Genomic DNA, 23775 nt, shown 5'->3' with positions numbered 1-23775 from the left:
AAAACTTCTTCAACACACTTGCAAATTCCGAATGAGAATTTTGGTCCCCGTGTCTTGGAGTCATTAGTGAGAATATAGCTTTTACGTCATGAATGAACTGATTTTTGGCTTGTTCCTTCCTGTATATGTATCCTAGGCGTACCAGCTTTCTCGAGGAAGAGTGTGGGCCATGATCATGATGCTTTGCCTCATCGCTGCCATCCTCTCTGCCTTCTTAGACAATGTCACCACAATGCTCCTTTTTACACCTGTTACCATAAGGTGTGTAGAACGCTTCCAACATGGAAAGGAAGATCAGCCTTGGGGTGGATTTGTATTCTGGTTGTACCACCTGACTCAAGGCTCCATCCTCAACATCTACAAAAAGACAAGGGATAGTATACATCCCCTCACTGGAGGACAGGTCATTGACCTCCAATCCAACAGTTCTGGCTTGTGTGACTGCAGAACTCTAGACAGATACAGGTATCAGCACAGCTCAGTTATACCACGAGAAGTTGAAAGACATGCACATTGCTTTCCAAAAGATAGACTGTCATGTGGGACACAGCAAGCCATGCATGTAGATTAGACTGTCATGCAGGAAATGGGCAAGCCACACATATAGATTGCCAGATATCAGGAGTTTTGCTCATGAATTCCCACACTTTCATCCTTCCACCTACTCCAAGGACTTAGTCTTCAGGTGATCAGGGTGTTAGGACTTTCAAAGATTCCAAGGCAAATTCCATACAGCCAAGATAGAGGTCTATGGCCAAGGAAGAAGTAATTAAGGTGGTAATTCAAAGAAAGAAGAGAGAGAGACACACACAGAGAGAGACAGAGAGACAGAGAGAGACAGAGAGACAGTGAGAGAGACAGAGAGACAGTGAGACAGAGACAGAGAGAGAGAGAGAGAGAGAGAGAGAGAGCAAGAGCGAGCTAGCTTAGGGTCTCTTCAGAAAAGGGGAAGACAAGATGAGGGACTAAGTCAGCAGACTTTGGTGTGTTATTGCTGGTGACTTTTGATGACCCGCATCTCTCCTATCTCAAGGTTTCTGTGCCCATCCACCTGCTGCAGGTCCTTCTTCTATAGGGCCCTCCACACAGAACACAGTACTCCCTCCAGGCTTGGAGCAGGCAGAAATTACATCATCACTTGGATAGCTCTGACTGTGCTACGTTAACTAAAAGAATCTTTGTAATTAGTGGTACCCAAGGATGTTGCAGCTGAGGTTCACTTCATGCCTTACTCTTCTCCCAGACTGTGTGTGTGCACGTGTTATGTATATGTGTGTCTGTGCATGAGCGTGCCTCCCTTGTACAAGCAAGTGCTTTAAACATCTGGGTTGCCCACAGGCCTTACCACTTTCTTATATCCACAATAGGTTATGCGAGGTGCTCAATCTTGATCCAAGACAAGTCCTGATCGCAGAAGTGATCTTCACAAACATTGGAGGAGCTGCGACTGCCATTGGGGACCCACCCAATGTCATCATTGTTTCCAACCAGGAGTTGAGGAAGATGGTAAGGAGCAGCACACTATACTAGGGTTGCTTTCAGGAACAGCACTCTGTACAGCATCCTTTACTTAAGTGCTGTGAACTAGGGTCCCTGCTGCCACAGTGCACGCCATTATCATAAGTGAAGCACTGGAAGTAGGAGAGGAGAGGCAAGAAAGGCCCTGCAGGATGGAAGGGCTGCATTTAGGTTGATATCGATGTGTTGGGAGGTGGTTTTGTTACTAAGAACATCAACAAGAAATGTCTAGGAAATTACAAAGGGATGAGATGGGGCAACGGGTAGCAGACACACGTGTCTAATAGGCTCAGGGAAAACATCAGCATCCAACGACTTGCAGCATCTGCTCCAGCTATTTCTGGAAAGTGTCAGTTTGGGTTTTTCTCTTCTGTCTTTCTTTTGCATGATAAGTTTACCTGCAAAACTCTTCTAGCAACTTCCATTCAGTGCTGTGCTTGTCTCCCAGGGCCTCATTAACGTTTCTTTCTTCTCATTGTTCGTATCTCTCCTTTCTTTAATTGTCCCTCTGTTTCTAATGGGAGGAAAGTTTGGTGCTTACATTCTGAACAGACCCAGAGTTACTCAGGATACAGAACTCCCGTCTCCTCAGGCTGTATTTGCTAAAACTAAAAATTAAGTCTTAGGCCCTGATTGGTTTAAAGGTAAGTGGATTGATATTACATGTAAGCCATTTTCTTAGGCTTCTTAAAATTTTAATGCTGATTTGTTTTTTTATTTTTTTGTGTATGGGTGTTTTTTGCCTCCATGCATGTCCATGCTATACATGCATGCTTGGTGCCACAAAGGCTAGACGGGGGTTTCCAATCCTTTGGACAGAAGAGGTTAGTCTGTCACATGTAACTGGACAGTTGTGAGCCACCATGTGGATGCAGGTTGTGGCCGGAGATTTGGGTCTTCTGCTATAGTAGAAAAGCCGCTTGTTTGTTCCCGGCTGCTCATCCCCAAAATAACCACACAGAAACTTTATTAATTAAATCACTGCTTGGCTTATTAGCTCTAGCTTCTTATTGGCTACCTCTTACATGGTGCTGGACAATTGTCTATATTCTGTCAATTATGTTTTAAATAAACACTGATTGACCAGTAGCAAGGTAGGAAGTATAGGCAGGACAACCAGACAGGAAGTAGAGGCAGGTCAATGAGAACAGGAGAATTCTGGGAAGAGGGAAGCTCCCTTTACAGTCCTGCCCAGACACAGGAGAAGGAAGATGTGACCTGCCCTGCTGAAAAAGGTACCGAGCTATGTGGCCAACACAGACAAGAATAATGGGTTAATATAAGTTATAAGAGGTAATAAGAAGCCTGAGCTAATGGGCCAATCAATTTATCATCAATATAGACCTCTGTATGATTTCTTTGGAACCTAGCGACTGTGGGAACTGGGCAGGACAGAAACTCAGACAACACTTACATTTCAATTTAACCCATCTCTATTAATCTGTGTATCACCATGTGGTTGTGGCTTACCAGCAAAGTTCCGGCTTGTCTGTTTTCAGCAGCAGCTATATGGCATCTCCTGACTCCACCTTCTTTCTCCCAGCATTCAGTTTAGTTTCCCCTGCCTATCTAAGTTCTGCTCTATCACAGGCTAAGACAGTTTCTTTATTCATTAACCAATAAAAGCAACATATAGACAGAAGGACTCCCCACACTTTCAGCAAGTACAGTCAGTACTCTTTAGCATTGATCCATCTCTTCAGCACCCCTGGGCTCATTTTTTGTCTTCTGGTTTTAAAGGAAATTATAGCATTTTTCACAAACACCTAAGAAACAACTATTTTTCAATCAGATATCTCGTATATGAATTCTATAGATAAAGTTCAAGTTTAAGGGAGTGTTTTAACTGAGGAACTCCCAGAACATGTTGAGCTTCTGAGCGAGGTTTGGTGACACATACCTGCAACTCCATTACTTGGGAGGTTGGGGCAAATACAGAGCCTGAGCTCTGTAGTGAGAGGTGGTGGAAGGTGGTTTTCCTGAAGCGGCTTACTGAACACCTGTGGGGCTTTCTACCTTTACCTATGTGAGCATGACTCTATGTTCTCTGTGACCACACCTTTCCTGCCAAAACCCTTCAATATCTGAGATCCCAATGCCCCATAGGACTGTGGTACCCTTGACCGATCCCCCATAGCAGTAACTATTCCTGGAAACTACTTGAATTCTTATAGGTGATTATCTTTAAGGGCTCATCTGTCCTTCTTGGGCTCAAGAGATATTTTGCATATTTGCTTAAGGATCTACATAAAAGAACAAAACAGACTAAAGAGCAAAATTAGCTAAGAATATTGTTGAGTTACTCGCTAACAAACTAACCTAAGGGTGGTTTTTACCAAAATGAAACACATTCAACAGATGACCACAACACGATCCCACAGGCAAGCAGAGAAAGCTGGAAGGAAGGGAGAGGCTGCCTCCCTAGCACCCTTATAGCTGATTCCAGTGCTCTGTGGGAGACTGCCCAACCCACAACAGGTATTTTAGCCAAGAATTAAAAAGATTAACAAATACATAAATGAGTATACATGACCACATTATTCAATGTTTTGTTCCCTACTCATCCTGGGGCAACACATTTGCCCTGTGACAGCTACAGTCTAAATCTAGTTAGGAGCTAGTTGCAATTGCCTATTTCTGTTCCCTTCTAAGATGGCTTGTAATTTACATAACCACTGGTTTTCCAAAAACACAGAACATATAAAAAAGTCTTTAATCAGCCAGGTGGTGGTGGTGTACACCATTCATCCGAGCACTCAGAAGGCAGAGACAGGAGGATCTCTGTGAGTTTGAGGCCAGCTTGGTCTACAAAGTGAGTTCCAGGACAGCCAGGGCTACATAGAGAAACTTTGTCTTGTAAAAGCCAACAAATAACAACAGAAAGGCTTTAACCATTTCAGACTTACTAAGCATCCGTGTTGGCTGCAGGATTCTTGTCCAGAGCCACTCTTGTCTACAGCTCACATCCTCACCTCCCCCACCTCCGTCCAGGGCACACATATCACGTATTGCTCCTTTGCTCTTCCAGGGCCTGGACTTTGCTGGTTTCACAGTGCATATGTTCCTTGGAATCTGCCTCATTCTCCTGGTTTCCTTCCCACTCCTCAGACTTCTGTACTGGAACAGAAAGCTTTATAACAAGGAGCCCGGCGAGATTGTCGGTAGGTATGAGTACCTCCCACGCTGCAGAGTCAGTTGTAGTATTCTCCCCTAGCCCCAGGATATATAAGCAGGAGGGGTTCCCTCCCCCACAGGATCCCCAGGAAGGTATTTATTTATCCACAGGATGCTGCATGCTTTGGAACAATAGCTGTCCACAGATACCTCCAACTTGTCCAACAAGTTGCTCTCGTTGCTTCAGTCTGAGGCTACTGAGTAGCCATAAAGGCTTGCTTTTAGTTTACCATCTTGGTCTTTTCCATATATATGTATATGTATATATATATATATATTCAAATTGTAAAATAGAGGTTAAATATAAGCCTCATAAAATATCTTACTCTCTTAGGAAGCAATGGATGGCAAGCACCTCTCTCCTGTTCTCCATCAGAAGGTGTCTGAATTCAGCCTTGGGTGAAGGTGGTGGTGTTTGTTTCTTTCTGGCGAGCATCTCACCAGCTGATTCCTTATCTCTCCTGTGTGAGATAGGAGCTCAGGCTGGTGGGGGGGGATAGGAGAGGGAAGGCATTCCTGCTTCCTGCTTTCTTACCAGAAACCCTCTAGAGGTGCCAAGCATGGCTGCCTGAGAGCCATAGCCCTACTGCTGCTATTCAAGAGCTCTCTTTCTGAAACCATTCAGAGACCGGGCAATTGACTGAGTTCATTTGTGTTGCTCTATCTACCACGGCTTGGCAAGCTAAAAAGTTAGAGGCTTATTTATAATAGCTTACTGTCCAGGAGACCGTAAACCCTGGAGCATGGCTCCACAACTGGCGAGGCCTCTTTGCTGCTCCGTAGCCTGTCACATAGTTTGGAGAGGACAAGCCAGATCTCTTGCTTTTAGCCAAACATCTGAGAAGCAATGGCAAACTGTATTAAAAGCACAACAGCAATGTGCAGATTTTGGTTGATAGCAGAGCCAGTGAGAATGAGCTAGGGTTGTGGAGTTAAGACATTGCTCAAATAAAGTACAACAATAATAAATTAATAAGCAAATTTAAAAAAAGATATTGCTTGAGAAAGGACTTTGTTCTTCAGGCAGCATTGAAATGGCTTTTCTTGCTTAATGATGACTTTCAGAGTTCAGTGCCGTCATCTGGTTCATCACCATAGCTCTTGTTGAGAAGAGCCTGTGCTAGGTGGAACGTGGATGCCCACTGTTGGTGTATGGTGACTGTATGGTGACAGTGGGTGGCGTTGCTGATGCCTGAGGGTGGGAGAGACTCAGCCCCTTACCCTTATTTCTCTGCAGAACTGAAGCATGAGATTCATGTCTGGCGTTTGACTGCACAGCGCATCAGTCCAGCCAGCCGCGAGGAGACAGCCGTGCGTGGCTTGCTGCTGGAGAAAGTGCTGGCCCTGGAGCACCTGCTGGCCCAAAGGCTGCATTCTTTCCACAGGTACCACACGATCCTGCTTGGATGTATGCCGGGGCCCCCTTACCCGTTGTGCTTAATGGTGGCATCACACGAGGTCCATAATCCATTGCAATCATTGTCGTATGATACCCAAGAGAAAAAGGTTTTTGATCAAAGCATTTAGATGCTATAACTAAGCACTGTAGCAACTGATAAAACGAAGGGCTCACCGTTTGTCCTAGGGTACTTGCTGTTGCTGTGATCAACACCATGCTCAAAGCAAGTTGAGGAGGAAAGGGTTATTTCATCTTATAGCTTACATGGCTGAGGGAAGTCAGGGCAGGAATGAGGCAGAAAGCAAAAAGAACCCCTGGAGGGATGCTTACTGCCTTCTTTTCTATTGCCCACTCAGCTTGTTATTCTATACAACCTAGAACTGCCTGTCCAGGGTGATGGTGTTCACAGTGAGGTGGGCATTCCCAAGCCAATCATTAGTCAAGAAAATGTCCTGCGGTCTTGTCTACAGGCAACCTGAAGGAGGCATGTTTTCAGTTAAAGGTGCTCCATCCCAAATGACACAAACTAACCAGCACAATCGACCCCCTTGTCAATCACTCTTAAGCCATAACCTCTCCCCGTTTATTTTCAATATGTCATGTTACTATTCCAACATAAAACATAGTATAACTTTAAAATCTTTAAATATATGTACATATTTAATTCTTGAGAATATATTATTGGTTATGAGCCTAGCCTTTAAGGTCAGAGCCATCTCTCCAGCCACTGAGATTATAATATAAATACCTTTGGGGGCTGGAGAGGTGGCTCAAGTGGTTAAGAGAATGGCTGTTCTTCCAGAGGACCCAGGTTCCATTCCCAGGACCCACATGGCAGCTCACTACTGCCTATGACTCTAGACTCTAGTTCCAGGGGACTCTACACCCTCACACAAACATATATGCAGGCAAACCACCAAAGCCATAATATACAAAGAAGTAAATTTTATACCATAAATACATTATTTTCTCTTTTCCTTTTCTTCCTCTAAACCCTCCCATGTTCCCACTTCAGTCGCTTTAAAGATTCTTGGCTTCTTTTTTCATTAATTTTTGCTACATGCATATATGTTTATGTGCATACATGAGTATTCCTAAGTGTAGCCTGCTCAGTCTGTATAATATTAATTGTATGCATGTTTTCAGGAACGACCATTTGGCACTGGGTAATCAATTGGTGTGTGCTTCTCTGGGGAAGACTATTTCGTTTTTGCTACTGTCAGCGTTCCTTAGTTGCCTGTAGTTCCTTATGTAGGATTCGGTCTTGGCGGTCTTTTGCTTGTCTGCTTTGGCTCGCCTATGGTGCCATTCTTGTTCAGTTCCTGTTTAGGGAGTCATATTGGTGAGACTCTCCGGGTGTTTCTTCTGGCATTACTAGAAGACACAGTCTCATAGAAAACTCCCTGATCCTCTGGCTCTTACAACATTTCCACCCCTTCTTCTACAATGTTCCCTGCCCCTTGGGTGCAAGAGTTGCTTTGTAGAGGTATCTATCCACTGGGGCTGGGCTCTATCACTCCCTAAATTTTGATTGGTTGTCCTTCTCTGTTATGGTCACTGTCTGTTGCAAAGAGAAATTTGTAGCCAAGTGCTACACTTGGCTGTGGATATGAGGACAAAAATGTTGAAATGTAGTTAGGGATTATACCAGTTTAGTAAAGTGGTGGTTTCTTGGTTCTCCTCCAACATCCGCTGACTTTGCTAGCCCTTAGTAATTGGTGATATTTCCAGTACCAGACATGATTGCCCTCTTCCAGAGTAGGTTTTAAGTTCAATTAGAGAGCTTTTGTTTATTGCCAAGGTCTGTGTGCCACTAATCCACTATTAGGGTTCTGCCATGCTGGTCACTGGTGTCACTCCTAGGCAGCATCATAGCTGCATAGAAGAGTTGGTTGCCTTCTTTCTTCAAAAGCATTCATGGTGCTTCTCCTACCAGGAAAGCTAGTCCCAAAGAAGGAGGCGTTCAGGGGAGGTCCACTTCAGAGACCTCTGAGCACTGATGCTGACCTGCATAGTGTCTTCCTTTCCACTTCTTGGGGGGAGGGAGGAGCAACCAAGCGCAAGAGCAATACCCTATGTTTTGGACATTTTTCTTACAACTTTGACCCATAATTCCAAAGAAGATTTCTCATGCCCAATGTTGGGTCTTTGTGCAGTGTGGTCTTTGGCACTTGGAGAAAACATTGTCAGTCAAGATGAGGAAATTTCATTTAAACTGTGTCTATTTATACACAGAATTACATGTATTATAGGTTTTTTAAAAGGTAGATAGTTAATAGCATGATCGCTTGTGACTTTTCCAGACATGCTTGCTATATTCTATCCTGATTCCCCTTCTTCTCTATTTGTCTTTCCCAGTTACCTTGTCAGAGCTCCTTTTTCCCGTTTCCACAGTTCAATCCCTTGCACCCTGCTATTTCCCTCTCCATCGCTCCTCCAACCCCCTACCCAGGCAGTAGTTCCATTTTGCTTTCTTAGTTTCTCAGCTGCTCAAGGATATGCACTCTATTTCTGAAGATTTGGAGTTAGCAGCCTCAGACGAGCAAGAACAACATGGGTTTGTCTTTCTGGAGCCCCATGGCTGCACTCAACATGGTCTTTTCTAGTTCTATCTCTTTACCTCCCGATTTCATCATTTTCCACAGCTGCATAGGCATTCAGAGTATATATGTTCCACTCTTTGGTCCTCCATTTGTCAGCTGAAGGACATTTAGATTGTTCTCATCTCCTGGTTATTGTGAAGAGAGCAGCAATGAACACGGCTGAACAAGTGCCTGTGGAGTGGGACACTGAGTCCTTTGGGTGTATGCCAAAGCATGGGATGAAAGGACCAAACATGGTTTCAGTTTTAGCTTTTTGAGAATTCTGCACACGGATTTCCATAGTGGCTGCACTGATTTGCCATTCCGTTGACAGGGACTGAGGGTTCCCCTTTCCCCACATCCTCTCTCTGATGTGTGCTGTTGGTTGTTTTGTTGCTCTTTGCCATTCTGACTGGGATGAGATGGAATCTCAGAGCTGTTTGTATTTTCATTTCCCTAATGGTCAGATACTCTGGATCCCCTCTCAGGTATTTCTTAGCCACTTTCTGTTCTTTTGGGAACTCTCTTTTTTTTCAATGTTCCTTTTTTTGAGTTTGGCTATTTATTTGGATATATTCTGGATATTAATCTTCTCTCAGGTGCATAGCTAGCTAGACAAATAGTCTCTCCCATTATGAGAGCTTCATCTTTACTGGGTTGTTTCCTTAGCTTTGCAGAATCTTTTTAGTTTTAGAAAATCCTACTCGTCAGTTGTTGGCCTCAATTCCTGGGCTATTGGGACCCTATTCAGGAAGTTCTTTCCCACACCTATATCATGTAGGCACTACCTATGCTTTCTTTTAGCTGTTTCGGTCTTTCAGGTTTCACATTTAGTGCTTTGATCCATTTTGAATTAGTCTTTGTACTGGGTGTTTGATACAGATCTGATTTCATTCTTCTGTATGTGGGCATTCCATTTTTATAGCACCATTTTTTATAGATATTGTCTCCAGCATATGTTTTTTGGCACAGTGGTCGAGTATTAGATGGCTGTGGTTACATGAACTCATGCTTGGCTCTTTGATTTTGATCTACTGGTCTCATGTCTGATTTCATTCTGGTACCATATTGTTTTCATTATGGTGGCTCAGTAATGCTTCTTAACGTCTGTAATGGTAGTTCCTCCTGCATTGATCTTTTGGCTCAGGATTGATCTTTTGGCTCTCTGGGAATCTTTTGTGGTTCCATGTGAATTTTAGGATAGCTTTTTCTGTGATGAATAAGATAGGAATTTCAATTGGAATTGTGTTTAATCTACAAATGGCTTTTGGTACATTGTTCATTTTTTTCTTTGAGACAGGGTTTTTCTGTAGCTTTGGAGCCTGTCCTGGAACTAGCTCTCGTAGAGCAGGCTGGCCTCGAACTCACAGAGAGATGCCTGCTTCTGTCTCTGCCTCCTGAATGCTGAGATTAAAGGCATGCGCCACCGCCGCCCAGCATTTTACAGTGCTAATTCTATCAATCCACAAGCGTGGGATGTCTTTTTCTTACGTCTTCTTCTACCTCTTTCCTCAGAGGTTTAACATTTGCACTGAAGGGGTTTTTCATTTCCTTGGTTAGGTTTATTCATAAATATTTTATTTTCGGGAGGGCTATTGTGGATGGGAGGGCATCCATGATCTCTTTCTCTGCATGTCACTGCTATTTAAAAAGCTTTTATTGGCCGGGCGGTGGTGGCACACACCTTTAATCCCAGCACTCGGGAGGCAGAGGCAGAACCAAAGACTACGGAGAATTGCTGTCTCAAAAAAAAAAAAAAAAAAAAAAAAAAAAAAAAAAAAGAAAGAAAGAAAAAAAGAAAGAAAGAAAGCTTTTATTAATTTGTATAAATTGATTCTGTATTCTGCCCCATTGCTCTCTGTCTCAAAAATCCAAAAAAAGGGAAGAAAGAAAAGAAAGCTTTTATTAATTTGTATAAATTGATTCTGTATTCTGCCCCATTGCTGAATTGGCTTATCATTTTTAGAAGCTTTCTGGCAGGCTTTTTGAACTCTCTAATGCATAGCATCATGTTACTTATAAATAGAAATAACTTGACTTCTTATTTCCATGTTTATATCCTTTAGTTTCCTCCTCTTGTCTGGCTGCTCGAGTTGGTACTTCAAGTACAGTGTTGAGAAGGAATGGAGATAGTGTACACCCTGCCCCATTCCTGACTTCAGCGGGGCTGCTTCAAGCTTTGTTTCAGTTAGGATGAATTTGGCTATGGGTTTTTCATATATAGATACTATTATGTTGCAGTATGTACTCTCTAGCCCTACATTCTCTAGGAATTTTATCACGGAGGTATTTGGAATTTCTCCAAGGCCTTTCCTACCTATGTTGAGTTGATCATGTGATTTTTATATTTAAATCCATTTATGTGATTTTTTATTTTCTTGACTTGTGTGTGTTGAACCATCCCTGCATTTCAGTGACAAAGATAACTTGGTCGTGCCATGTAATCTTTTTGAAGTATATTTGTATTCCATTTGCAACCATTTTACTGAGCATTTAAAGCATATATCAATTAGAGATATTCACCTATACTTTTCTTGTTTGGTTGTGTTGCTACCTAGTTTTGGCTTTAGAGTGATACTGACTTAGAAGAGGTTTCGCTGTACTCATTGCTTATTTTTTAAAAATAGTTTAAGAAGGGTAAATGTAGATCTTCGAAAGTCTAGTAAGATTCTGTGGTGACTCCATCCATTTCCTCATTTGTTAGGAACTGCTTAGGCTGTTGACTTCTTGGTTTAGTTTTTATGGTTAGTGTGAATCTAGGAATTCATCTATTTCCTTTACGTTTTCCAGCTTAATTAAGTAAAGGGTTTAAAATAGTCCCTTGTAATATATTGAATTTCTCTGGTGTCTGTTGCAATGTTTCCTTCCTTATTTCTGATTCTGTTAATTCGGGTCCTCCCTTCTTCCATCAGCTCCTTGTTTTGACTAGTTGGACCAATGGTTTATCAAGTTTGTTTGTCTTCTCGAAGAACTAACTCTTAGATTCACTGATTGTGTCTGTCATTTTCTTCATTATTCATTGATTTCTGCTGATTTATTATTATTTCTTGCTGTTGACTGGGTTTGGATTTGGTTTATTCTTGTCTTAACAAATTTTTTAGTGGTATCACTAAATCTCTAATTTTGACTCATTCTGATTTTTTATTGTTGGCAGTAGAGATATTAATTACTCTTGTAGAACTGCTCTCAATGTGTCCCAGCGGTTTTATTGTGTAGTGTTTTCATTTTCATTTACTCCTAGGACATTTTTTTCTTTATTTCTTCTTTGGCTCATTTAGTAAAGAATCATTTAATCTTCATGAGTGCGTGAGTGTGTGTTTACTAAAGATTTTTTTTGTTGTTGGTTTTAAATCTTTTTATCTTGTGCTTAGATAGGATACAATAGTTACTCAATCATCCTGAATTTGTAAAAATTTGCTTTGTGCCCCATAATGTAGCATATTTTATAGAGACCTCCATGTCCTGCTTCGTTGAATGTTTATTCTTTGGTGGTTAGGTAAAATATTCTGTAGGACTTGTTAAGCCCATTTGGTGGATGATGTTAATTAATTCTGATGATTCTGTTTGTTTTTGTCTGTTGGGGAAAGTGGGGTCTTGAAATCACCTACTATTAATTGATCCACTTTAATCTGTGCTTTAAATCTAGTAAGACATTATTATAATTATTATCATCATCAAATTAAATTTTATTATTATTATTTTTTATTAAATAATATACATGTAGCAGAGTTTGTTGTGCATATTTTAGGATAGTAAAGCCTTCTTGGTTAACTGTTCCCTTGATTAGAATGATGGGCCCCTCATTATCTCTTTTGATTAGCTTTAGTTTGAAGTCAATTTGTCAGGTATTAGGATAGCCTACCTCCTTGCTTCCTGGTTCCTTTATTGGGTATGTTTTTTCATTCTTTAACTCTAAGGCGGTACTGCTATAAAGCTCAGATGTGTTTCTTGTAGAGGACAGACAGATGGATTTTGATTCTCTTTGTAAAAAATGTTTTTATTGATTCTTTGGGCCTTTCACATCACTCCCCAGAATCATATTCATCTCCCGGTCCTTCTATGTCTGCCCCCACCTTTGTAACCCCCCCCCAGAAACCCCAAAATGAAAATGGAAATTAAAAAAAGTCTAATTTGCTCACCAGAACATGGTTGAACTCCCAGTGGCCAGCCTCATAAATAGAACTGAGTCTTCCCCCTCTTGAACCGGGGTCAGATGCCATCAATTATGGAACGCTAACTTCAGTCTTCTTCCCACACTTCCTGTTTAGGTCGCTACATTTGGGAGGGGGAGTTTAGGGGAGTAGGGGTTGCCATAGAAGCCTTTCCATGTGCCTTCTTCCCAGCTGTGTGCCTGCAATCATCGCTATAATCGTAAAAGTCACTTCCTTGCTCTTTACAGTGAGCGGGAGCATGAAATCATGGTTTTCCACATGATTTCTGGCAACAGCACAGACCGTGAACACGACCTTTGGCTGCAGTAGGACCACAGACCCAGACAAGGTCCTCAGAGGCAGCCTGGACCACAGACAACCTGGTCCCAGACGGCAGTGCAGACTACCTGCATCCACATGGGGGCAGTATGGCCCAAGGACACCACCGTGGTTTCAGGCAGCAGCCCAGACCATGGACTTTTGGTGGTAATCCTGGCCACAGACAGTGCAGACCCTGGCTGGAACATAACCTCTGTCTCAGACATGGCCCTTGGCAGTAGCACGGATTTGTATATCCCCCATGGGCTGAGATGGCAGTGTAGGCCACTCACATCTGCTTGGTCCTCACTGCCACTTGCATCTTCAAGGGCAATGTACCTCTCTCCACGGTGCACACACTGCTCTGTGTCTCTTTCTCTCCCTTCCACCATCACAGACGTGTTCGCCATAACGGCACGCACCTGCTTGCCTGTCGCCCACTCTGTGAGGTGGAGGGTGGGCCTGGGTGTCTTCTGCCTGGCCAGGGTGCCTTTCACGAGCTCACATCCTTAGGTGGCGGGCCTCAAATTTTGTCTCTTGATCCATTCAGTCATCCTAAAGCTTTCAATTGGAGAATTGAGACCACCGATATTTAAAATATTGTAGAAATAAGTGTGTCAATTCTGGCTATTGTGTTGTTGATGTTTTAGGGTGGTGTTTGTTTTCTCAGTGGTGTCAGGGTGACTGTGGCCTCATAAAATGAATTTGGCAATGTTCCTTCTGTTTCTACTTTGTGGAATGATTTGAGGAGTATTGGTATTAGCTCTTCTTTGCACTTTACTATCTTGCCCTGTGCCATTTTTGGTTGGGAGACTTTTAACATCTGCTTCTATTTTCTTCGGGGTTATCTGTATTTAAATTGTTTATCTGATCTTAATTTAACTTTGGTAAGTGACATCTATCAAGGAATGTTAGATTTTCAAATTTTCTGGAGTACAGGTTTTTTGAAGTATGACCTAATAATCCTTTGGATTTTCTCTGTCTCTTGTTATGTCCCTCTTTTTGTTTTAAATTTTGTTAATTTAGATATTCTGTCTACACTTTTTAGTTCGTTTGGATAAGGGTCTATCTTGCTGATTTTGTCAAAGAAAAAACTCGGTTTCATTGATTCTTTGCATTGTTCTCTTTTTCCCTATTTTGTTGATTTTAGCCCTGATTATTTCTTGACATCTGTTCCTCTTGGGTATGTTTGCTTCTTTTTGTTCTAGAGCTTTCAGATGTGCTATTTAGTTGCCAGTATGAGAGCTCTCCAGTTTTTTTAAAATTTTCTTTTATGTAGGCACTTACTGCTATGAACTCGCCTCTTTGAACTACTTTCATTGTATCCCATAAGTTTTTATATGCTGTGTACTCGTTTCCTTGAATTCCAGAAAGTCTTTGTTTGCTTTCTTTATTTCTGTCTTGACACTTTTCATTCAGTACAGAGTTGTTCAGTGTTCATTAGTTTGTAAGCTTTCTATTGTTGCTATTATTACTGACATCCTTCGTTAGTCTGTGGGTCTAGTAGGGTGCAGGGAGTTATCTCAATTTCCTTATATCTGTTGAGAATTACTCTGTGTCCAAGCATGTGGTCAGTTTGGGAGGAAGTTCTATGAGGTGAAAAGGAGAAAGTGTCTTCTTTTGTGTTTGGATGAAATGTTCTGTAAATATATGTTAGGTCTGTTTGGTTTATAATGTCTGTTAGCGGCAGCATTTCTGTTTAGTTTTTCCTCTGGATGCCCTGTCCATTGGTGAGAGTTGGGTACTGAAGTCCCCCATTATCAGTGTGTGAGGGTTGATATGTGATTTGAACTGTAGTAGTGTTTATTTTACAAATGTGGGTGCACTTGTATTTGGGGGTATAGATGTTAAGAACTGAACTGTCAGATTGGTGGATTTTTTTTGATGAGTCTGTGGTGTCCTTTCCTATCTTTTTTGATTAGTTTTATTTTGAAGTCAATTTTGTTAGATATTCAAATTGTTACATCAGCTTGCTTAAATACATTTGTTTGGAACATTGTTTTCCAACCCTTTACCCTGAGCTAATGGTTATCTTGGATGTTGGGGCGTGTATCTTGAATGCAGCAGAAGGATAGAACCTGGTTTTGCAACTATTCTGCCAGTCTGTTTCTTTTTATTGGGGAATTGAAATCATTGATATTGAGCAATATCAATGACCAATAATTTTTGATTCCTGTTATTTTGTTGTTGATGTTGCTTTTGTTGGTTTTGTGTGTGTGTGTGTGTGTGTGTGTGTGTATGTTTCCTTTCTTTTAATTTTTCTGGTCTTAAATTATCCATTTCCTATGCCTCATGGGTATAGTTAGCTTCCTTAGTTTGGGGTTTTCTTTCTACCACCTTCTGTAGGGCTAGATTTGTAGATAGACACTATTTAAATTTGGCTTTATCATGAAATATCTTATTTTCTCTATCCATGGTGATTGAAAGTTTTGTTGCATATAGTAGTGTAGACAGGCATCTATGGTCATCTAGAGTCTGTAGCACATCTGTCCAGGCCCTTCTGTCTTCTAGAGACTCCACTGAGAAGTCAGGAGTAATTCTGACAGGTCTCCCTTTATATGTTACTTAGTCTTTTTGCCTTGCAGATTTTAATTGTCTTTATTCTGTATCTTTAGTGTTTTGTGCTAAGGGGACTTTATTTTCTGGTCCAATCTATTTGGTATCTTGTGTTCCTTTTAGACTTTATAGGTATTTCCTTCTTCAGGTTAGGGAAATTGTCTTCTGTAATTTTGTGGAAAATATTTTCTGAATTTCTGAGCTGGTATTTTTCTACTTCCTTTATTCCTATTATTTTTAGGGTTGATCTTTTCATAGTATCACAGATTTCCTGGATGTTTTGTGTCAGGAGTTTTTCAGATTTAACATTTTTTTGACTGATGTATCTTCTTCCATTGTATTGCATTCATTGCCTGAGATTCCTTCTTCCATCTCTTGCATTCTGTTGGTGAAGCTTGCCTCTGTAGTTCCTATTCAGATTTCTAAAGTTTTCATTTTCAGAATCCCCTCAGTGTGGGTTTTCTTTATTGATTCTATTTTCATTTTTAGGTCATGATCAGTTATATTCATTTCCTTCCAACTGATTGTGTTTTTCTGGATTTCTTTAGGGGATTTATTGACATCTTCTTTAAGGACCTCTATCATCCTCATAATGCAGTCTTAGGGTCTTTTCTTGTGTTTCAGTTTATGTTAGAATATTCAGGTCCTGCTATGGGGGGATATCTGGTCTCTAGTGGAGATATATTGCCTTGATTGTTGTTGATTGCATTTTTATGCTGGTGTCTAGGCGTCTGGGATTGGGGTGGTTATAGGTCTAGGCGCTGATTTCTGGATTTGAGTTTGTTGGATGGGTGTTTTGTTCCTGCTTTCTGTTTTCTCTCTGGATTTTTGGGGCATTTTATGGCTGTGTGATGCCTGGTAGGAAATTTTCTTGGACTTGATAGTTATGGACACTGGGGGTTCCAGGTAAAAACATATTTCTGAGTATCGGGAGCTAATATTTAGGAATGGGGATAGGCTAGGGCTCTGAAGGGTTTCTCAGGAGGGGAAGAGCAGAGTGTTCAACCAGGATCTGTTTATTTTGTCTCCTTGGAATAGGGGAAGACAACGAAGAGAGGTTACCCCAGAAGGTCCTCAACAGAGGATGAGATGGGGAACTGGACATAGAGAAGCAGGAGAGAGGAAGATCTTCAGACAGACTGCCTGCTTTCCTGACAGGGGTGGGTTAGCAGGGAGTGCCTGCTGGAGTTGGGATGAAGTAGCAAGGAGAGGGAGGGAGGTTAGAAGGGTGTGCTGGCTAGTCTCATGTCAGTTTGACATGCAAACTCACGTTATCTGAAAGGAGGGAACCTCAATCCATGGGATCTGACTGTAAACCATTTTCTTAATCAACAATTGATGATGCAGAGCCCAGGCCTTGGTGGATGGTGGCATATCTGGATTGGTGGTCCTGAGTTTTATAAGAAGGCAGACTGAGCAAGCTAGGGGAACCAAGCCAGTAAGCCATGATTTCTGCATCAACTCCTGCATCTAGTTCCCTGCCATGTTTAAGCTCCTGTCCTGACTTCCTTTAATGATGAACAGCAAGGAATATGAAAAAAATTTAAAACTACAGGAAAGGAACATAAAGTAAAGGTGGAACACCATGAAAAATAAAGCTTTTGAATAAGAGGCATGAACTAGGGAGAAGCCCAGGCTAGACCAGGTCTTCAACAAGATCACAGAAAAAAAAAAACTTGTACCCAAACTAAGGAAAGCCATATACAGACAGATGCAAGATGCACATAGAACATCAAATAGACAAGACCAGAAATGAAAATTCCCCACAGCAATTCATAGTTAAAACACTGAGCATACATAACAACAGAAGTGTATTGAAAGCTCGAGAAATAAAATACTAGTCACATAAAATGAAGCCAGCTTTATGTGTGAAGCCAAAACGCGTTAGTAGGTTTTACAGTTCCATCTTCATGTTGGCTTGAATCCTCTTCAACTCATTTATCTCCACGCTGAATTCCATTTCCAACCCCTGTATTGTCTTTATTACCAGTCTTACATTTGTGTTTCCTTGGGGATCACTTGGGTGTTTATTCTCCTTACGTTCTTTCTCTCTAATTTCACTTAGCTGTTTCTCGGTGACGTCTTTAAACTGCTGGAATTCTTCAATGAAGTCGATGGCTGTCCTCTTAAGTTCCCTGTCCTTCAGTTCCTTTAGTCCATTGGCATCCATTTCTATAGGACCAGCAAGTTTTGGAGAGAAGATGCAAGCTTGATCTTTTATCTTGTTGGCATTTTTATGCGAAAACCTGTGCAGATCTGATATGAAAATAGCAGGTTGAGATAGAAGATATGATATGCAGATAGGTTGGGACCATAGCTTGGGTAGAATGAAGTCAGCTGGACAAGGGGACTTGATGGGGGTGGGGGTAGACAGAATGTGCTTTCTTGTCCGAGCCAAGAATGTGGCTGGGTGAAAAGGTTGGATGTGGAGTGGGCAGGGCTTGCGGGTTGGGGGATGTTGTGCCCAGATTACGACCCCCAGAGAGAGACAACCAGAGAGACTTGGACTGTAATAGGCAAGGTTTAATCAGCATAATACAAACATGTTTGGAACCAATCTCTGACCCCGCTACAGCGAGATAGAGAGAGTTGTTGTATCTCCTCTGTGGGGAAAGCTTTTAAAGGCACAACTACAAAGAGGCTTTTTGAAGCTGCTTTGTCATGTGTGCAAGGACTCTTGCTCCCCCCCATCCTGCTAAGTCTCCTTGTTTTTTTTGTTATCATCAGGTGGCTGGCTGACTGGGCTAAGTGATCTTGTGTTTGGAATCTCCAGGGTGGGAGGGGAGAAGACCACTATCTTCCTTGGGAAAACATTCTGCTAGGAAATTCTCGTCCCTTTGAGAATAAGGGGTGAGGGTCCCACAGGGGATAGATAGGGAGGGGCCTGGAAGAAGCCTAGAGATTGGTTGTGGTGGAGGCAGGGGTGACCAGTCTTATCTGGAGTATCAGATGTGGAGCCTGGCTACATATGGTGGGTTTGGGATGTTTTGTGAATGGGGAGGGTCAGGGAGAGTTCTTGGGTTAGACACTGGAGAAGATGTGAGATCTGGCTAGGTGGAGAGGCTGGAGGCAGTGCAGAAGAGCAAAGTCCCAAACCCTTAAAAAATTCAGACAAAAAAACAAACAAAGGGGCACTGATGACACATGCCCTTAATCCCAGCATTTGGGAGGCAGAGGCAGGCAGATCTCTGAGTTCAAGGACCGTCTGGTCTACATAGTGAGTTTCAGGACAGTCAGGACTGTTATATAGAAAAACCCTGTCTCAGAAAGAAAGAGAATGTTCTGGGATATTTCAATTCCTGGAAAAAGCTAGTCCTTGATGGGTCACGGTGTGTGGCTAGCTTGAGACTTGGGTTGTCAGTAGGAGAAAGCTATAGTCTACTACAAGGGACACAACAACCCAGAGATAAAGCCCAGGGACGAAGCCCAATCTAAAGAGCAGGTATGGTAGTTTGACTGAGAATGTTCCTCAGAGGCTCAGAGTCTTGAACACTTACTCACCAGACAGTGCTGATGTTTGGGTAGATTTAGGAGCTGTATCCTTGCTGGAGGACATACTTCACCAGAGGTGGCCTTTGAGATTTCAAAAGACTCGTCATTTCTAGTTCACTCTCTGTTTCTTGAATTTGTTTTGAGGTGTGAGTTCTTAGCTGTCCCTGATGCCATGGCTGCCACTTGCTGTTACTATTCTTGGGCATGACAGGCTTTTAACCCATTGAAAACAAGCTCAGAAAAGTTCTTGCTTTCCTAAGTTGTCTTGGTCACGGTGTTTTTTTTGACAGCAATAGAAAGGTGACTAAGACACAGGGCTCCATCTCAAGCTCAGAATCCACCTCATCCCACCAGTGGTACTCAAGCCCCAGGAAGTTTTGAGGTTGCCTTTTGGGAACAGGGTGACCAGTTTCAACAAGCATTAGAACCCTGCGCATGAGTTTAAGATACAAGACCAAATCTTGGCATGGAGAATTAAAGAATTAAAAGTTTTCACATTTGGTGGACTCAGTACTTAAAACGGTGAAGACTTGAGGACTTGAGGGTTTGCCAAGTTTTCTTGAGCTCATCCTGTGCTGTTTGTAAATAAGGAAACCGAAGCTGGAGGATGGAGGTGGACTCCCAACGTGTGCATTTGTGAGGAGTGTAGTGAAACATTTTTTTAAAAGTTGTTCTCAGAATTATTCCTCTTTCTGCTGTGATTTCCTTTAGAGCTGTACTGGATGTGTGGCCAGTCTCCTTCAGTGTTCATTTGTAAAACCCGTGTGTACATCAAAATGACCTTCTTCACTATGTAGCATCTTTCCAATGGTTGCTATAGAAGAGAATAAACCAGAAAAAGTGAGCTGGCTCTATCGATCAAAAGGAAATTTGTGTGTTAAGGAGATCATTCAGTCCATAAAAGTATAAGTCATACAAGTATCAGGACCTGCACTGGATCCCTAGGCCTAATGTAAAATGCCAGATGTGTGGAGTGTGTTTGTAATCCCAGTACTCAGAAAGATAGAGACTGGAGGATCCCTGGGATTCCTTAGCCAGACATCTATTCTAATTCACAAGCACCAGGTCCCATTGAAAGATCTTACTTTAATAAACAAGGTAGTTCCCGAGGAATGGTACCTAAACTAGACCTTTGGTCTCCACATTAATGTGCATATATGTCCATGTATACCCATGCATAAACATGACCACACATGTGCATGCACGCACACACACACACACACACACACACACACAGAGAGAGAGAGAGACAGAGAGATAGAGAGACAGAGAGAGAGAGAGAGAGAGAGAGAGAGAGAGAGAGAGAGAGAAGTGAGTGGAGAAAGTGAGAGGATCTGGAAAAGAGAAGAAAGAGGGTGGCGACAACCGGGTCTTCTTAGATAACATCATCCCTAAAACAAGTGACATTTCCTGTTTCTCTAATTGATTTTAAGGATACAATGTTCTCATTTGGGAAACAAAGAAATTCAGAAACAGGGAAAGTACAGTTGGCCCTAACACCTACAATACAGTCAATTATGATACGAGATATTTGAGACCTTTGTTCTGGCCACTCCAACCACTATGGTGTGTCACTGCAGAGTCACAGTGCTGAGCTCCTGATCTACCTGGGTAAGGCTGTAAGGGCATCCTGTGGGGGACATAGCCATGAGGACCTGCCTTGGCAATGGTCTTAGAGGACATTAGATTTTCTTTGCTGCCTTGGCCACAGTGGCCAAGGACTCTGACGTTTAAGGGTGGGCCTTTCCCTTCCTAAGTGACACTGGTAGAGGAAAAACTTCCTGGCCCTGGAAAGACGTTGAGGTGACATGTCTGTTGGATAGTGAGTGATCCCTGGAAACCTCTTTATCTGCACATAGGAAACAGAAGTACAGCTCTGAAGTCAGCCTTTAGAAATGGAAACTGAAGATGGGGAGCTTCCAGGGTCCTCCCACCTTTAGCCAGGAGGTCATCTGGAGAACATTCCTCTACCTGAGGCTGGAAGACATCCAGCCAGTAGAACAGGGTAGTATGTGCAACAGCCCAGAGCAGGCTCTGCCATTGAACACCATATCTGGGTGTGGGGTGAGCTCTGGTGAGCCTCAGCCTTCTTGAACTATAGACCACAGTGTGCACATCCTCTGAGGCCCATTGCAGCCTCGGAGGTCCTGTTTGCCTCCTTCCAGTCAGCTGATGCCTTTGTGAACAACACTGTGACTTCCTATCATGGCTATCCCCTGACAGGAGGGAGAGCTAGACATCTCTGTGTACCATTCCCTGTTGGTTCTGACAGGGGCTGTGCAACACCTATGGACATACACTATCTACAGCAGGCACATGAAGGCTCACCATTACTGTACCATCTCAGGAGATGTGGCCTGAGTTTCTTGCTGGAAGGAAGTCCAACAACTGGGTGCTAGCTGCTACAGGTGGCAGTCACCTACTCAGGAAGACCAGTGTTAGCTCCTCTCCAGGGACAAGAGATAGTAATGGCCTGGCTGGAAACGTGGCTTCAAACACTGAGCGTTTTGCCGAGGTGGGAGCCAACATTGTGGTCTCTCCATCACTTATTTAGGTTTATTGTTCTTGTTTAGAGCAGGGTCTCTTATATATAGCTCAGGCTATCCTTGGAATGACTATGTAGCTAGCAGAGGATGACCTTGAACTTTTGGTCCTTCTGCCTTCACTTCCCAAGTGCTGAAAATATAGGCATGCACCACCACGCTTGGCTTTGTCAAGACATTTATTATTATTATTATTATTATTATTATTATTATTATTATTATTATTATTTTAGAAACAGGATTTCTAGCCTAAGCTGGCCTTGAACTCCCTGTATAACTAAGAATGGCCTTGAGTTTCTGATTGTCCCAAACTCTTGGGTGCTGAGATTACAGGCATGCATTACCCTGCTTGGCTTATTAAGTGCTTGGGATTGAATGCAGGGTTTCCCACTTGCTAAGCAAGTGCCCTACCAACTGAGCCACACCCAACTCTGTTGTATTTTTTGAGACAGGGCTGGGTGTGGCCTAGGCTGGTCTGGAACTCACTGCGTAGCCTGACTTTGAACAGGTGACAGCCTCCCAAGGCCTCCCACATGCTGGAACGACATATGTGCTGGGTTTGAATGAGAATGTCTCCCATAGATCCATGTGTTTGAACACTTGGTCCCCACTTGGTGGTGTTTTGGGGGAGGTTGTGGAAACTTCGGGAGGTGGATCCTTGCTTGAGGAAAGACACCACGGGGGCCAGGCAGGCTTTTGAGCACTTACAGTCTTTGCCTTGTGCGTGGAGTTGAAGATAGGATTGCGCTCTCAGCATCCTGTTCTTGCTACAACATCCTGGTCCTGCTACAATGCTGGCTGCTTTTCCATCATGATGGATTCTTATCCATCCAGAGCCATAAGGCAAAATAAATCCTTTCTTCCATGAGTTACCTTGGCCACTGTGTTTTATCATGGAGACAGAACAGTTACTGGCCCAAGAGCCCACCCACCAGGTCTTACCACACCCCTGAGGTCACAAGCAGCATGCACCCGTGCCTCGGCATGGCGGTCTGTATTTGGGTTCTTTTATTTGTAGGGTTTGATCTTTCAAAACTTTGGTCCTTGGGGCTGCCAAGACGACTTAGCAGGTAAAGGTGCTTGACATCAAGGCTGAGGACCCAAATTCAGCTCCGGGAACCCACACAGTAAAAAGAAAGCAGACTCCTGCAGGCTGTTCTCTGACCTTACGCTGGGCTGGATGCAGTGTACTCTCAAGTAAACTGGAATAGTTTTTAGAGCTGAAAAAATACGATCAATGGAATATGCTGTTTTCCTTGTTATTATTCTGTAAGCAAGCACAACAGCAGCTATTTACCTAGCATTTTGCTGGCCTAGGTGCTGTGACTAAAACAGAGATTCCTGAAAGTGTGTGGGACTATCAGGGCAATACCTCAGACACTGCCCCATTTGTCCGTTATCTGTCCGTCATTCTCGCGTACTGGCACGTGATCTTTATGACATTTTTCTTCTTTACAGTTGCTCTTAAAACATCTCTCAACTTTCAGATCATGATTTTTGTTCTTTTTCGTTGAGTAAATAGCTTTCCTAATTTCTGTGGTCACCTCCATGGGCATCATGGGCATCCCAGCCCCTCACACGACTGTGCCAGGATCCACAACTACATCTAGGCTCTCACAGCTGCCCATGCCACCTTGCTAATCTCAGGAAGCAGCAGTGAGCTTCCTGCAACACAGGAATAACGAGAGTCCCTTCTCTCTTACAGACAAATCTCACAGGAAGATAAAAATTGGGAGACCAATATCCAAGAGCTGCAAAGAAAGGTATCTTGTCTCCTTTTCTCAAGGGCTTCTGAATCATGGCTTGTAGGAAAGGTGATTATTTTGCTTCTTAGATTTGATTATCATTTTCAGCTGACACAGCTAATTGTAGACCATTGTGTGGCATGGCGCCTTAGCCGGATGCAGGTGCACCCTGGGCTCTGCTCACACTGGCCCTCCTGCATCGTCTGTCATTTCTGTGTGCTGGTCCCTTCAAAAATCTTTTTTTTCCCCTATGACCTCAGATTCATCTAGTGATGGAAAAACATTGCTGTTTTTATT

General features: G+C 42.7%; 1 protein-coding gene across 8 annotated transcripts in view; it reads left to right on the top strand.

Annotated features, from left to right (window-relative positions):
• The window catches only part of Oca2 (OCA2 melanosomal transmembrane protein), a 246729-nt gene that overhangs the window by 77773 nt on the left and 145181 nt on the right, over positions 1 to 23775 (top strand). For all 8 annotated transcript variants that reach the window (XM_038313651.1, XM_038313654.1, XM_038313656.1 and 5 more), the window contains 5 exons: positions 137 to 261; positions 1368 to 1506; positions 4547 to 4679; positions 5930 to 6077; positions 23439 to 23496. In XM_038313651.1, coding sequence (XP_038169579.1) covers positions 137 to 261; positions 1368 to 1506; positions 4547 to 4679; positions 5930 to 6077; positions 23439 to 23496 — 603 coding nt within the window. The remainder of the gene's footprint in view (positions 1 to 136; positions 262 to 1367; positions 1507 to 4546; positions 4680 to 5929; positions 6078 to 23438; positions 23497 to 23775) is intronic.

Source organism: Arvicola amphibius, chromosome 12, assembly GCF_903992535.2.
Source record: "Arvicola amphibius chromosome 12, mArvAmp1.2, whole genome shotgun sequence".
NCBI classification, from domain to species: Eukaryota; Metazoa; Chordata; class Mammalia; order Rodentia; family Cricetidae; genus Arvicola; species Arvicola amphibius.
The sequence above is the reverse complement of the archived record's forward strand: the minus strand, read 5'-3'. Positions and strand labels throughout refer to the sequence as shown.